The 18,064-nt window shown below is 35.7% G+C and overlaps 1 protein-coding gene across 6 annotated transcripts in view; it reads right to left on the bottom strand.

The window, feature by feature from the left end:
• Positions 1-18,064, bottom strand: part of LOC143239572 (protein FAN-like) — a 192,302-nt gene that overhangs the window by 67,541 nt on the left and 106,697 nt on the right. For all 6 annotated transcript variants that reach the window (XR_013021244.1, XR_013021243.1, XM_076480767.1 and 3 more), the window contains one exon: positions 16,891-17,087. Coding sequence is in view for 4 of the 6 variants with exons in the window: in XM_076480767.1 (XP_076336882.1) it covers positions 16,891-17,087 (197 nt within the window). In the remaining 2 variants the exon portion in view is untranslated. The remainder of the gene's footprint in view (positions 1-16,890; positions 17,088-18,064) is intronic.

Raw genomic sequence — 18,064 nt, 5'->3', positions numbered from 1 at the left:
ACAAAAGTCAAAATGTAGAAAAAAAATAGAAAGCATTTGTGTAGGATAAGCTATACAATACGATGAATGCTTCACAGAGATGCCAACTATTTCAAATGACTGAGTGTAATGATTGTAGACAGAGCCCTTTCACAGTTTTAATCCTTTTACATTTGCCAGAAACAAAACAATCTAGTGTACAAGGCCTCTTTTTTCCATCTTATGAACAATCGCATTGGTATTTCTATGGTGCTTAGAAAACAAGAATACCCATCTACGCGAGCGCTGATTGGCTGACAAGCACTGATGACATAACTATGGATTCCCCCATGTACCTAGTATGGAGAAGCACCACACTCAAACTATTGGTAGATGTCAGAGATACAAATATTTTTTATTATTTCAAGCACAAACATGATTATTGCAAGTAGTCATTTGGACTATGTCTTTTATTTATTATCAAAATTTATTTGTATCTCACTAGAAATTTTCTTTTCCCCCCTTTCAAGCCCTGGGGGAACAATTTATCACTTTATTGTATAGGCTTATATAATATATAATAATTTGGGAGTTGCAACAAGTCGTAATATTTGTCTGTTTGAGCGTATAGTCGTAATGTATACACCAAAATCATAATGATTATGCTCAAATCGTAATGGTTGGCATCTCTGGCTTCATACCATGAGTCCAGACTGGTACAGAACACTCTACCTCCAGATGTACACACTGCACTAAAAAGATTAAATTCACAGTCTAACTTTAAAAGTACCTATAATAGTGTGTTAAAACTCCCCAGAACAAGTGCACACCAGGGAAGAAATCTTCACACAAGTAACATCTCTGTGGTGAAGTAATTCATTATGACGAGAAACCCACTTTTTATTGGTTTAATTTTGGATTGAGTTGTTGTATAAAGGAACAGCTTTATACCTATACTAATTAAGAACCTAACATCTAACTACAATACCCCCTACAATCCCATACCCATTTACACTCTCTTCTATAAAACGTGTCCAGCAATGGTCAGTTGCAAACTCTCTTTGTTAACCTGAAGATGATCTAAGAAGGCCAAAACACTGTTCTGTACTTTATTGTAATAAAAGTTTTAATACCCATACCAGCCATCTTGAGAATACAAGATCTCTATTCAAAACACAGTGTCCTATTCATTATCATGAATTCAACCAATAACAATTGAGCATTACTCTGTTTACTGTTTGATATGTTTTATTGGAAGGTAACAGTTCCATTCGATGAGGAAAAAATCATCTTTCAGCTGAAATACACCAACACAGTTGCTAAGAATAAATATTTCAGGTATTGAGATAAATCAAACAGGTTGACTTTTCTGACTAAAAAGGATGTTAAATTTATTTCAGAATGAAATAGTTGCTACTGTGGCATATTTGTTCATGTTACAGTACCATATAATGAAAGCCTTGTTTAAATCCCTGTTCTACAAAAATTGTAAGATAGAAATGGATACAACAAGCAAGAAAATGTAAATGAGTAAAACTGCAGTTTTTGCAGTCTTTTTCAGAGGTTCAATGTGTACAGCAGAAATTTTGTTTGTTTTTCAATTTCGCACAAAGCTACTCGAGAGCTATCTATGCTAGCCGTCCCTAATTTGGCAGTGTGAGACTGGAGCAAAGGCAGCTAGTCTTCACCACCCACCGCCAACTCTTGGGGTACTCTTTTACCTACGAATAGTGGGACTGACCATCACATTATAACGCCCTCACGGCTGAAAGGGCGAGCATGTTTGGCTCAACGGAGATGCGAGCCCATGATCCTCAGATTACGAGTCGCATGCCTTAACACGCTTGGCCATGCCGGGCTACAGCAGAAATAATTTACCCATATTAGTGTATTGGTTATGATAGTAGGGAAGTAAATTTCTCCAAACACTTGGTCAACACTTTGCAAATTACTGCAATATTTTCACTGTAGTAATGATCCTGCTACTACATCCCACAACTTTTACCAGAGCTAGAATGCTTATGGTAATTATTCAAATCATCAAAACAAAACACTTTTTTTTCCCATGGAATGTGGATGGGCACTTTAAAGTATTTCCAAAGTGTGGATCCAATTTCTTTGAAGAGACATGAGTGAACACAATGCTGTATCAATGATGTCACAGTGAAATCACTAGAAGGCATTGCAAATATAAAGCCACAAATTTCTCTGTTTACGTTATAATCTGATATCACCACTATGTGACTGTCTTAGCAAACAATGTTAAATACAGAATAGGATTATGAAGAAAAACTTTTACTCATGGAAAGACAACTTTTGTTTTATGAAGGACAACCATAGTCTGGTTAATTGTTGTCTTCCATACAAACACTTAAAATGTCTTAAATTTGTTCACTGATTATTTACCTGACACTTCAAAATAAGGAACAAAAAGTGTCTAGAGTTAATTCAAAATTTATTTTATTATCAATATATATATGAAAAATGTAACATCAAAACATAGTTTTAAAATGTTTAACTTTCTTAACTTTATAGGGATGTATTAAAAATATTTCTCAATCTTTTCTAGTATGAAAATAGTGACAATTGCACTCTAGGTCTCCCTAGAAAAACAAACCAATTTGCCATGTCCACCCTTCACATCCTTTTTTTCACAAATTTCAATATTCTTATTTGACGTTTAATACAATATCATTTATAATCAATAGAGAGCCAAAATTTTAATCATCAAATAGCACATTATATTACATTGTTCTCTGTACAGTCTATTCCCCTTCCAGTTCAAACTTTATTTATATAGGAAACACATCAAAGAGCTCAGCTGAATTTTTAATGGCTCGTACGGCATAGTCAGTAAGTGAGAAAAATGTTAGTAGCTACAGGAAACTGTGCACTTTTTATAGGTTATTATTCTGTGTTCATAGGTGGATCATTTAACTAAATATAATATTATCTAGTGGAGTAGTACCATTAGTATAAAAAAGTAAGTTTAAGTTTCATGAACAGTTTACAGCAAAAGAAAAGATGACAGGTATATGCTGTAGGTCTAATTTTTTGTCATGTAGGCAACAGGTCAACTCCACTCCAAAACCAAGCAGAATCAGAAACATAACTTCCAATCCACAGAAGGAGGAAGGTCCACAGAAGTAGAACAGAAGTATGTACTATGCAAATAAAACTAAGAAATGGGTACATGTGCATAATCCACAACTAAGTAAGATATATGCCTCTGTTAGAGGTCACGTCATACTCAAACTCAATCCAATAGGCACCCCACTATGTAACAAAAATTTCAAGTTGTAAATAATCTTTTAAGTTGGAGTACCAGAAGGAGAATCATCACCTCCTGCAATATGATCCATCATTTTGTGATCATGATGTTAACTGAGTGAGGAAAAGGAAAAAACACAGGCTACACATGTGTGAGGACTTCTGTTAATTAATCCTGCTCAAAATCCAAACATAGTCGCTATAAACCAATATCTATGCATTGGTAGGAAGAGGGATCCCAATTGAAGGGGATGAACTGAAATGTGACTGATCAGCTCCCAAGCAATAACATCTCCTCAGATAGGACTGTACAAGATTGGAGCACAATGCATATCTCTAGATACCAGCACACATAAGTTGATTGCCCCTATAAGTCATATACAACTGCACCCTCAAGATAGTAACAAAAGCTGAGCATAAAATCAACCCTCAGAGCCCACTATACAAAGATGGAGCATATTTATTATAAGACTTGTACAACATCCTGCCCTTAAACAGGACAATACAACATTCAAGCATTTTGCAACCTTCTGGGTAATACTGTGCACAAGTGGATTGCCCTTATAAATGATATGCAATCTCACCCTCCATACACTCACAGAAGCTGCATGCAATATTAACCCTCAGAGCCAACCATACAGAAATGGAGCGAATTTAATATTGTACAAGACCACACAGCATTGAGTTTATTGTGAACTTCTGTTAGCACTGCAAAGAAGTGGACTGCCTCTATAAATGATATGCAACTACACCCTCTAGACAGTTAGAGAAGCCAGATGCAACAACTTCCGAGCCCAGCATACAGGGATATACCACATGAATGGAGGACCAATATCATCTACACCAGATGGACACCTCTGTCATACTCTCAACTGTATGGATGATTCATGAAAATATTTTTATGGTCTACAGCCCCAGCAGCTCAGAGACAAGGACTCCCATATTCCATTAGAAAAACAATGGTGAACAAAATGCAGTAGAGATTCTGAGGAATGCCAACATCGGAGACAATGCATGACCACAAAAGCCCTGTTCTGAACAGCACACCAGCCCTCATTTATTCAAAGAAAGAGATAGGGAGTTATTCTATTCTGCTTTGCTCATGTAAGTCTATAGGTTAATAAAGTCCAGAATAGGCATATTAATGAAGCAAATTTATATCATGAAAGAAAACCAACAAACAATCTTGTGAAATACCCCATTTCAACTGTGTGTGTGTTATTGGCCATGGGAATATTGTATTTTACAATGGCATCATAGCCATACAGAGCAGATTTGTGTGATAATAAGTATACTTGAACAGACAACACTCATCACAGACTGGTATCCTGATGATTAAAAATAGGATATGCCCCCAAATAAATTATAATGTATATAAAAAGATAACCTCCCAAAGTTTGCAGGATGGTGACCATTGAAAGCCAGTACATCATCAAGGTAGAAACATTCAACTAATGTAGATAGTAGTAGATGAATATACGAATAATAGTTTTCATGCCTGCTTGAAGAATTTCCTCCAATAAACAATAGAGATGAGACATTACAGAAAAAGTAAGATGCCTGATGTCAAGACACCTGAAACAGATTTCAGGAAGAAGAAGGCAATGAGGAATAAGCCAACTGAGTCATAAGCTGAATCCAACTGGTAATTGTTGAAGGAGAAAGGTCACAAACACACAAACAGGGGAATACTGCCATGTATGAAAAGACAAGAACAAACACCATGGAAGGAAGTGGTGCAATCAGTGAAAGAACGAAGGGCATTTACTGGACAAAGAAGCCTATCCAGATCAAATCAAGAATAAAGGCGGGAGATGCAAGGAAGGGAAAATGGAAAGAAGAATTACTTTCTCAAGCTGCTGAAGTCTTGGGAAGAAAAGTTCAGTCTGGATCAAAGAGAACACATGTGGAATAGTACATGGTACATGAGATGTTGATGCCAAATATACTGGGCCAATGATGTCCACAAGCCAATAGGAGTAGGAAGTAGGTCTTAAGGACCAACTGAAAAAAAAAAAAAAAACAGAAGGAAAAAGGTTCAAACAGAAGTAGAGTTATGCATTGAAGAACCACAATGACATTCTGATCCTGAAGGAATGCTTGATGAAGAGGGTCTATGGATCTGGAAGAAATACAACAAAAGGTGAGAGAGTAGAGGAGTTAAATACAAAAATGGTACTGGGAAAAATTGAAGGTATGAAATAAGACTACTCAATATCAAATGATGGATAAGACTGAATAGCCAAGTGAGGAAATATGTAATAAAAGGAACAGTGGGTTAAGAAAGGAAAACCCTGATTCAAAAACCAATGGCAGAAGAGGTTTGATTTATGTTGACAACTATCATTGAGAAAGGGTGAATAGAATGAGTTAAACATTAAGTACCCTACAGAAACAACCTGGATCTATTCACCAAGGACCAGATAAATATCAGGTGTGAGGACAGAGGGCATGAAGGTCAAGATGAAATAATGGTGACTGAGGTTTATGTAGAAAGGATGGAGTGACAGAAAAAGCCAATTGGGAGACAGAATGAAGTTTAAGTAGTTGAGAAAGCCATGATTATATCAATGAGAAAACATTAATTGAAAGAACCTGACACTAAGTGGCATGGATGCTTGAAATCACCCAGGAAAAAAGGCAAATGAGAAGATAAACATAAAGGTATCAGTAATTCCAGTCCTGGTTGAACATATCAACAGCTAGAGCTTATGGAAGAGGAACCAGAGATGTAACTTGGAATTTAGGAACGTGGCAAATGCATTGCACTGAGGAGAACCCCACTGGGAACACATCCACAGGAAAACCTGAGAACTGAGGGACCACTCCATGGGTTAAATTTTGACCAGTCAGGAAGGACAATCTGCTACAAGACTGAAAGCACTCAGAACATGACACTGCAGGAGTCTTATCCCAATTAAACATTCAGCATAAATTCTGATATCAAGGGAAGGAGGGAGAGCAAAAAACTAGGAGGAAGGGGTGTCATGTGATTTGGAAAGAATATGATCATACAAAATTGGAGAAATGAATGAAGCAGAACAAATTGGAGAAATCATGTCTAAAAACTGCTGAATTAAGCCTAGCAGATTTTGCAGGAGAGGCATGGAATTGCCTAGCATATTTGGGAGAAGGAAAAAGGCTGTCAAAAGTCACTGTCATCAGAATTAGGTTTGTTGGGTTCAGAAGAAAGTTGAACACTTTCAGGAAATGTAGGTGGACTTAGATAATGAATTAAGGCCAAAAATTCCTAAGTCGAGATCCTCCAACTTGAAGCCTGTGCAACCATGATGACAGCAGGTGGTAGAGCTTCCAAAATGGTGGTAGTCATGCTTTGCTCATTCTTCTTTTGTAAAAATGGAAGAAGACAGATTTAGAAAAAAGCTATAAGAATAACTCATCCCTCTTGTGTGGTTCCAACTGTTCAAGCCTCAAGTGGTGGAGTCACCATTTGTTTTTCTGGCATTTTTTGAACCTATTTATAAAAGCAGAATGAATGCTACCAGCTTACTTCAGTGTAATATCTGATTAAATGCATCTGGCAATACTCATATTTACCCTAATAAGACAGCTTCCATCCAGCATACTCAAATTAAGCATTTACAGTTTTAGGAATATGAAGGAGATGGAGACTTCAGGCATTTATGGTGGCCACAAAAATCCCTTGATCTCATTCCCACAAATGCAGGATTTATCCATTACATAAATTGCATATAATATTAGTAACTGAAGGGGGGAAAAACCCCTAGGGACACCTTCCAACAAATTCTGGACTCCCTACCATGACATACATTGGTTGTTTTCTAAGTATAAAGTGGCTCAAACTGTGTATCACCAGTAAAAAGAATAAATAGTAATATATTCAACAGAAGGTATAGCTAATTACTAAATGTGTTCAATGTAAGTAGATTAATAGTTTCTAAAAATACTGTATAAAGGGGGCAGCTAATCTGTAAGTATGTGCAAAGGAAATGAAATATAGTTTCTAAGCATGATCAATAGAAGAGACAGCTGGTTTCCAAATATTCTCAATGAAAGTAACAAACAGTTTCTAAACAAACTCAATGGAAAAGATAACTAATTTCTTAACAAACTCAATGAAATTTATTAGTGGTTTCAAAGCATACTAAAAGGAAATGACATATAGTTTCTGAAAATGTTCAATGAAAGACAATTTCTAAACACAAGTTATTAAATATACTACACATTAGGAGCAGTTAGTTTCTGAACAAACTCAACAAAAGAGGCTGATAGTCTCTAAACATGTTCAATGAATAATTACTGAACATGCTCAATGGGGATGAACAAACAGTTTTGAAACATAGTCTATGAAAAGTCAATCAGTTTCCAAATGTACTTAATGGAAAGAACAGCTTAGTAATAAGCATATTGGGAAGAAGGTACAGTTAGTTGCTAAAAGTACTTGATGGAAGAGAAACCTTGATTCTAAACAGACATAGTATAAGACAAAATAGTTAAACATACTGAGTAGATGGTATAATTAGATGCTAAACATAGTGAACAAAAGTTACAGTTAGTTGTTAAAAATACTCAATGGAAGGGATAACTAGTTTCTAAAAATAGAGTAGAAAGTACAGTTAATTAGTGAGCATACTCAAAGGTAGGGACAGCTAAGTTCTAAATGCACAGAGTAAAATGTAAAGTTAGTTGCAAAACTCAATTATTTAAAGGGACAGTTATTAGCTATGCATACATAGTGGTAGTTACTGAAAATATTGTCAATGAAACAGTAGCTTATTTTTAAACATAATCCCAGCATAAAAAATTTGTTCCCAATTAAATACCAAAGAAAAGGTTAGTAAATATACTAGACATATATATGAATTACACTGCAGAAAACAGATTTAAAAAAAGACAAAAGCCACAAGTATAAACAGTTTTAAAAATATATTTGCAATGAGATAACATGATAATACAAATATACCCAAAAAAATAAAAGCAACTAGTTAAGCCTATAACCACAAGCATAACTGAAGCCATTTTTAAACCTCTTCTGTACATGTTAGTTAGTTACATTTAAAATTTAATTAAACTAGTTTGATATAAATATATACTAATGAAATTATTATTATCAAGTATGTTATAACTTAAAGTTTTATATTATCTATGTTTTATTCCTTTATTTTAAATAGAAACATTTAAAACAGCAATTAAAACTGTGGGTTTTTGTTGTCACATGATCTGCTCACTGTTACAAGTCAAAACTTCATGAGCTATTACAAATGATACTGTGATAACAGAATAAAGACAGTCAGAATACAAGTTCAAATTAAGTTCCAACCGTCTTTCATTGGTGTCTGAAAAATTTCCAAGAATTTCATGATGCAGGTATTACATTCTAATATTTCTAAGCTTAAGGTGAGCCACACCCAATTGCAAAGTCAAAGCTGTGTTGCTAGGTGAGAGTTTGGAGTTGAATGACAATGTCAGAACCAATAAAAGAGAAGACCTTGCACAATTCAGTTATAGCTTGAAGAAACCTCTATCATTATAGCATGTAATAGAAAAGAAGCTTAGTCCACTGTTATCTTGAGGTGTACCTACTGCTTGGCCAGTGTTTTTCACCATACATGTATTAGTTTCCCAAACAGTTGGATTGCATTTAGGTTTTATGTTTATATTTTAACTAGATGTGTATTGTTTGTGTTTAAAAGTGCATATTTGAAACCTTTATGATTTCACACATTTAATTTAATGCAGTTTGACTTGTGGAAATTTCTATGCAAGGTGTTGTCAATCGTGTGTGCAAGTATTAGTGAAAGAATTTATGGATGACCTTTGCCTGTAACAACTGTGGGATCATGTTGGCATTCTTGAATCAAGAATAAAAGATAAAGAATTAGGTTGACTGAGTTGATGTTTCATGGTACAAAGCAACTTGCCTATCTGTGCCAAACATTCAGTACAAAGTTTAATTTTTGAATTAAAAAAGCATAAGTAGAATTAAAACCAATTGTTACATCTAGTCTACAGCAGTGAGAAAAAACTACAGTGATACAAGTTGTAAAGGACTTTCTGTAGCATAATGTTAATTATCATAACTCTCCAGAAAGACTAAGAGGTAAGTTAAAAAACCACCGTTAGTCACCTGAAATTAGCCTCTCCAGTCCTGGTTCCGAGTTATTTGATGTTATGACCATTTTCAGAAAGTAAAGTAATAAAAGTTTTAAAAGACTTGTAGCAAACGTTTAATTATAACTTGCCAGGATGACTAATAGGTAGTTCAAACAGCAGTGTTAGAAACTGGAAGTTGGCCTTTCCAGTCATGGTTTCGAGTTATTTGATGTTACGGCCATTTTTGAATTTCAAATCAAACTAGATGTACTTTGATTCTTAAAGGGAAATCACATTAAAAAAATATCTAATGTATAAATTAAAAAACTTAAATAGTATTAAAAAGATTAATGGCCTTTAAAAACTAAAAAGCCATTTCTGAGGTGGACAACATCACCATCGCCAATAACACTGTTTAACATTACAGATAAACCTTAGGACAGAACATGTTTAAAATGGTGCTGTTGTCGAGAGTCATAATGACGGCAAGACAGTAAAATGTGGCTTATCGTGACCTGAGTGTTACACAGACAACACATTGGTGCATCAGTCCAAGATAAAAGAAAAGGACGAGTTAAAAAACTGTGACCAATGGGTGGTCTAGTTAGAACAACTTCCTCTTTTCAATCCTTACAGAAGCAAGACAGTCAAAGTCCAATTTAGGGTTTTATTTGGAAAAGCTTGTTTTCACATTTCTCACTCCAAGTCAACTACCAATTGGCACAGAGCTGAACCTTGAATACAGAACCATAGTTCATGTATGGAACAGGAACAGCAGTGACAGTGCCAGAGCAGATAGATTTAACTGCGGTGTTGGCATGCTCATTCCCACGAATACCAATGTGGCCCAGTATCCAAAAAAACTGGATAGAAGTATATGTTAGAGAAATGGGCAAGTTGGTTTTGAATATCAGTGAGAAGAGCGTGTGAACTAACATGAAGCAATTCCGAGTCCAATAGAGATCTAAGACAGTCAGTATAAATAGTGCAATTTCAGCACTGCTTAGCTTCTATGTGATCCAGGGCAAGAGAAATGTTGTATAGTTAAGCACTGAACACAGAATATGTAGAGGGGATTCTGTGCACAACCACCAAACCACAATAAACCATGGCAGAAACTGCACAGTCACCTGATTTCAAACATCTGTATAAATAGGAATGGAAGGATGGTTCAAAAGATGTTCAGTAAATAACAGACAGTATTTCCAATCAGAAGTGTCTGCTTCCAATCGGGAGTAGCTGATTTTCTCAAATGACTTAAAGACAGGTCACATTTGGGAACTGTAATAAGCCATGGTGGGATGGGCTCACCAGTGGATACAGCATTTTTATCCAATGACAGACCCAATTCATCCAACCGCACCTGGATATGAAGGCCAAAAGGAGCAATGGCAGATTGCCTGTTCTGAAAAGTATGGCCCACCAATGAAGGAAAACACAAGTTCAGGTGGGATGCTTTGGTAAGGAACAAAGTTTCAAAGCATATAGTAAAGACAGTTGCAAACAGCAGAGGTACAAAGAAGGCTCATGAGACTCAGTGTGTAAACACTGAACTGTGGAAGTGCAGAAAGCCAGGGTGCAGAGCCAACATCCTTGATGGTGAATGGGGTCCAGCATCTTTAAGACCAAGGTCCTGGGAGAATCATAGACCAGTTATCCATAGTCGAGTTTTGATCAAATACGAGCACGACATATCTTTAGCATAGAACATCGATACACTCCACAAGTGATGAAAGACAAGTCATGGAGGATGCTCATTGCTCTTGTACATTTGACCTGTAGCTGCTTGGTTTGTGGTATAAAAATCAGCTTATGGTCAAAGATAAGCCCCAAGAACTTTGTCTCAGATACCACAACTTCATCAGTACGGAGTTCAGGATCAGGACGAATACCCCATTGGTGGCAAAAGAGCATGCAAACGGTTTTAGAAAAAGAGAAGTTAAAGCCATTTGCTGTGGTTCATTTCAGTGAATGAATGAGGGCAGTCTGTAGCTGCCACTGAATATACCTCATGTTTGATGACTGACAGGAGATGTGAAATCTGTCAAAATAGAGCCTGCTTGCAACAGTAAGAGGGAGTTGTTCAGTGATGGCATACATTTTTATACTGAAAAGTGTTACACTCAAAACACAGCCCTGAAAGTGTTGAACCTACACAAACTTGAATTGCTTGTCCATTAAAATATTTTTAATAAAAATAGACAAATGACTATGTAACCCATATATATGGTGGTCTCGCAAAATGCCATACCTCCATGTTGTCATTTCAGAAAGGCTTCTCTGATTGCCATTTCAAGTCAAATCAATTGGTCCATGGTGAAGGGCTGTTGTCGGAACCCATACTGGGTGGGCATGAGGAGGTTGTTTGATTCAAGAAACCAAACAAGAGAAGCATTAACCATCCTCTATGATCTTAGAGAAACAGCTCACCAAAGCAAGTAGGTGGTAGTTTGAAGGAATCTTGGGATCCTTCCCAGTCTTAGAGAAAGAAAGGACAGTAGCTTGGCACCGAGCATCAGGAAAAACATTGTTGTGCCAGATTTGGTTAAAAATTTCAGAAGAATTTCAAGAGAAGCAGGAGATAGATGGTGCAGCATTTCATAGTGTATATCATCAGATCCAACTAATGTACTGCCATTCCGATAAAGGACCAGTTTGAGTTCCACCAGTGTAAAGGGATGATTATAGTCATAGAGACAATCAGCTGAAAAGGAAAGTGGTGATCGCTCTGCCCAAGTTTTGATGGCTAAGAAGGTGGAGGAAGAAGCAGAAGTACTAGATACCAGGCAAAACCTTTCACCTAAAGTATCAGAGACGATCCAAGTATCAGCTACTTCCTGGTCTTCAGAGAGCAAGATCGAGAGGGGAACAGAATTATATTGCCCATTGACCTTTTGAATCTTATCCCATATAACTTTGGAACTAGTGGTAGAAAATATGCTGGTTGTGAACTTAATCCAAGAGTCCTTCTGGCTTTGTAGTCTTACCCACCAAGCATGTGTACGGGCCTGCAAGAGTGTGGGATACCTACAAAACGTATTCCAGGCCTGTTTTTGAGCAAGAGCAGTAAGAGGATCAATTTGCTTGATCCAGTTTCCACTGGGGCATGCAGGTTGGGTGGCATCGACCATGACCAGTCTCTCTCAAAATTATAGGAAAATGATCACTGCCTTGTGGATTATTGTTGACCCTCCATGAAAAGTGGAAGAATAGTGAAGGGGAGCAAACTGAGAGATCAATAGCAGTAAAGAACAGACTAGGTGCATGAAAATAAGTATAAGAACCATTATTGAGAAGAGAAAGGTTGTGATCAGAGAGCATACGCTCTACAGAGCAACCCCTTTCATCACAATCAGCACTTCCCCAGAGGGAATAATCTCCATTAAAGTCCCCCAGGATTAAAAAGGTCTGATTGATCATAGGTCTCTCCAGGCAACAGGTAGAGAGAACAAACAGTGATGGTATGACCCAAGGAAACACGGATGGCTCCAAGGGTGTGTCAAGTGGCAAAGACAGAGTGGACACATGCTGATCAACCAACAGGTTTCAGAAATGTGTCCTGTAAAAAATACATACAGGATAGTAGGAAGCAATCAGTGTTTTAATGTTATCTGGATTAGAAAGTAAACCTCAACAGTTCCATTGTATCAAGGTGGCCATTTTGATTTATATGTAGATGAATTGGGTGGAGGACCCTTCTGTTTATGACCACATCTTTTTTCTTTACTGTCTTTATTCTAAGGAGGTCTATTGACCTTCATGAATCCTGCCCTGGGTCAATTTCGAAGGTTTTTGCTGTTCGAAGAGGGTTCCAGTTACTGAGGACGTGTGAACAAATGATCATTTTGTATCTTGGGGTGGGAGAAAAAGATGTACACTAGGAAATGCCTGTACCCAAAACCAAAGGAAGTGGATCTTAAGATTTGCTTCAATGTATGTTAGGGACAGAGATGGGTGTTGAAGTTGATTCATCAACTTTTTTAACCATGGAGGTCAAAAGACTTTTCATTTGGTTTGAGAAGGATTCTTTTGGAGGCAAAGAGAGATCTGTCTGCATTCCCACTGTAGTAGTGGAACATAGTGCAACAGCATACATCCGAGATGAAGTGGTGGACAGCAACTTTTGAGCCACAGGGTAAGTAATGTTTTGAATCGTTTTCAAATGTTGTACCTCTGTTTCTTCCAACTATTTAGGGCAAAAGCAAAACTAGGACAGGTGAGAGCCATTGCAACTGACACAATGAGGGTTTGTTTCACACTCACAGGCATCGTGGTCCTTGCCACAGCAACTAGCACACGTCAAGGAACCACAACATGATGTCTTTGAGTGACCAAACTGCTGACACTGGAAACATCTGAGAGGGTTTGGAATGTATGGCTGTACCCTGCAATTAAGATAACCTGCCTTGATGGTGGTAGGTGGACATGGTGATGTAAATGTCAGAATAAGGACATTGGTCGGTATCATAATTCCATCTTTGCAAATGGGGATATGTGTCACTACAGTAACTCCTTGGATGGAGAAACCAGCGAGAATCTTCAACTTTGGGATGTTCTTCAAATCCCTCTCAACAAATATTCCTCTTGATGAATTCAAGGTAGTATGAGGTGTAACCTCAATAGGTATATCCCCAATTGCCTTTGAATGCAAGATGAGTTCACTGTGTTGAGATGTGGATGCTTCCACAAATGTGTCACTAGATCAAAGCTTCTTGACTGACGTTGGAGCGCCAGGAAGTCCCTCTCGTCCCTTCTGAATGAAAAATTAAGACATCTATCCTAAAAATTTGTCTGAAAGAGAATGTAGTATAAGAAAATGAGATACAACAGGTGTTACAGATGTTGAAGATTGCTGCTCAGAATCTTCAAGATGTGGTCATTTCCCTATGGACTGTTTTTCACTATTTTATTAAGGTTTTTATTTGGAGGATCCATATTAAAAAAAAAGGAATATTTCAGTGCCCACTGACCCCACCCACCATGGAACCCTATGAGGGGATGCACTAAATTGCCAAACAAGGACACTGCAGTAATGCCAGGGTTTTGTGAGCACTAAACCCAAACAGCAGCATTAGATACAATGTCCACAACACCTGTTGAGAACATCTAACACTGATACTTGGTTGACCCTAGCCCAAGTGGACCAGCTAATTGATCCAAGTTGGGCCACCCCAAGGCTGCCTGGTTACAGGACTTCAAGGCCAAAGTGGTGTTGTGTTAAGGTTGGACCCCTCAACAACCAGGATCCTCTCCTCCCCTTCACAGTTCACCACACATGGCAAACATGTGAGTGGATGTTTAGATCCCAGAGGAGGTAAACTGAAAGAACAGAACCTTCCTTGGGAGGCCCCCTTACCACTGTAGAGGAATCCACACTGAGGGGAAAGAATTACGAATGAAAATTAAAAGAAAGAATAAGTGAAAAATAAACGTAAGTCATGGCAATCAGGATAAATAATATTATACAGTTGGTGCTTCAGGCAACTGGTTATTAAATTTATAATCATAATGAGCAACACCTCATTATAATACTATATATTAAATAAGGCAGCCAGTGATAAAAAATATTCTAAATCAAGCACACTGCAGGTAATTGAAGATAATTAACATACTCTTTTGTAATAAACAAACACACACACATTAAACAAAAGAAGTGTTAAACCCAGATAATAGTATCACAATAACTTCATAGCTTTATACTTAAATAACATGATATGTAATTTCGTCACAAGATAGTTTATGATTATTAAAAAAAAATATGCTTGTTTTGTATTTGGAAACACTACAGGATCAGTTGAAATGACTGAGTTCCTAACCCCAAAATAACCATCAAAATTTCCATACTATAACTTTTAATATAGTATGTATGTCTTAACAAAATCTGGCAAGCTTTCAGTAAATGTTACAAGTCTTTTGTACATAAAAATCAAATTTGTAATTAAGTATTTTTAAAAACATTTGTCTATGAGTATGTGGACTAAGAGTATAGACTGCTCCAAGTGCAAAATGATTTTCATATTAAGATAAAAAATACTTTCCTACACCTGAAAATTGTGAAATTTCATTTGCATGATCTCTATCACCTTCTAAATAAATCTGCATTTTTTTCTGAGAAATACTTTATATTTTCTCTGCCCTAACTTTATACCAATTTGGTCCATTCGATAGATGCCATTACCATAAAGGTGCAAGAAATAAATAGAAATTACCTTTTTTTCTTCATAGAATGACAGTACATTGTAACATTAAACAACAATTACTTGATCTAATTAGCTGAAAGCTCACAACAGTATACATCTGTATACTTGCATTTTATTGTTTTATTGCCCTTTGAACTTTATCCAACTAATACTCCTGGCACACGAGATGTAAATCACTCAGCATATGAGTAGCTCATACTCCTGGATTGAATTATGTAACATGAAGTGATTGCAAGCTGCTCACAACTATACCCTGTGAAATGTTTTTGTTATCTTTTTTAATCTAATCTCATTTATCCTGATAGGTTTCTAATTTTTACACATTAGCTACTTTTATAATAATAACTAAAAAATACCCATGAAAAATAACAAACACAGTATTTACCTGGGTCCTTGTTTTTTTGCTTTCCACTGTCAATCAAACTTAAACCTATTTTTACCTTATAAAATAATGCAGCAAACAAACCAGAATAATAACACACACAAAACCAAATAATGTCCTATAACTACTGTCTATGAGCCTTTAAAAGTTCAGCTAAACTTGTTGATGTGATTCCAGTGTAAGAAACTTTCAAACTGAAAAACAAAATAAGCAGTCTCTTTCAGAAAAATGGTAACCTAATATACCATTTGATAGATTAAAACTTTGGCTTTCTATTGGTTTTAAACAATATAGAACAAAACAGTATAAAAATACAGACAATTTGTAAAAAACAGGATGTGACAGATGAAATAAGTGGGTCTGATATCCAGGGTCATGTCTCTGTAAAAAAGATATAAATCTATAAAAATTATGTTTTGCTGAAGTAATATCTATAGTATAAGTAATCTACATTAAATTTCATACTCCTCAGGGGGATGGGAAACACATAACAGAAAAGAAAAAAAGTAAATATCACAATTCTCATACCAGAAAATATTGAGGATTTTTTAAAAATAATTCCTTATGAAATGAAGAATTTAAAAGTGATGTAATAATAAACATGTGTTTTATTAAATAGATTTTCATGCCAAATTAATTTGTATGTAATAAATATAACGTAGTTTAATTACATTTTAAAGGTAACAAGATAAAATCTTGTGAGATGTGTAAATAAAGTAACTTGTAAAGTAACATTGTGCTTTAGTTAACTTATTATCTGTCTTTAGCTCCTCAAACTTGAGAGAATAATTCCAGCATCTGATCAAATCTGTCAGCATCAAATAACATTTATGTCTATTTGGCTGAAAACTAATCAAACCCATGTTATAATCCACAAAATTAAGAAAACTGAAGTTTTTTATAAGGTATGGTCATAATTATTAGAAAATGATGAAAATAATTTCAACAGAATGTGCAAAATGTACAAGTTTAAATAGTTAATAAAGTCAACAGCTTCAGCCTCACCATTAGAATCCCTTTTGTCTGATACAAGTTCTTCAGAAAAAGCTTTACCAGAATTCAAACAGCTTTTTTCTATCAAAGGCACAGAAATGGATAGACTGTGCCGTCTTGGGTGAGGTTGGACAAAGATCTGTTTGGGAATTTGGCCAAACTCCATTATTTGAACTTCCAGACAATATTTTTCATTGAGGTCTTTGATGCTAGAAACATGACAAGTGAACAATGTTGTTTATTTCTTACTCTAAAGGAAGAAATAAAAAATCTGAGTACATATTAAAAAAACTGAGAAATCTGACCAACAAAATATCTGTCCTTTTGATATCCTATGCAAAATAGAAGGAAAAGTTTACACCAATACAATAATAAAAGTGATTATGAACAAAATTGAAGATGGTATGTGTTAGACATTGAAGCATAGTGTCAAATGTAAATTTTATTGGAACACTAACAATGATAGTGTATGAAATAAACTTTTAAGCTGCTGGTCCACTGGCTGAGTAATTGCACAGGTCTACTTGACTAATACTGTGATGTAGTTCTAGGCTATCACCAATGATATATTTATATGTATAAACAGAAAATGTTAACACTTCCCAAAATTCCTTGTTATAATAATCCCTTACTCATAATATCACAGATATTATTTACACTGTCATCTTAATGTAATGAGAAGTTTATCAACTAATGATTTTACTTGAACTTCTGTAGCATTAGTTTCTTAATTTATCACTAAAGTTTTTTAAACTGAAAAAAACAACTATTTTCTGAAAAGCAGTACAGAATGTGAGATAAAACTATCACATTTATCTTTTGGTAGCACTGTCAATTTACATTTATTATACTAGGAAGTTAGAGCTGGCAAATGACAATTCACAACTTCATATAAATAAATAAACATGCTAGTATAATACAGGATGTTTGGAAAGTCATTATGCAGTTTTGTAATAATATTTTATTCAGTCTATTTCAAGCCAGCAACTGATAGAGATGTTTAGAAACAAAATAAGAAGGATCCAGGCCTGTATTGATGCCAATGGGGGTTACTTTCAACATTGTTTATAATTGTCATTCATATTTACCTCCTGTATGCTTTATTGAAACATGTCTGTTAATAAATATATAAGTGCACAGTGACTTTCCGAACACTGTTGTATCAAAACCATTTATATTTGTAAAA

This window comes from Tachypleus tridentatus, chromosome 13, assembly GCF_004210375.1.
Source record: "Tachypleus tridentatus isolate NWPU-2018 chromosome 13, ASM421037v1, whole genome shotgun sequence".
Taxonomy (NCBI): Eukaryota; Metazoa; Arthropoda; class Merostomata; order Xiphosura; family Limulidae; genus Tachypleus; species Tachypleus tridentatus.
This window is presented reverse-complemented; position numbering and strand designations above follow the sequence as displayed.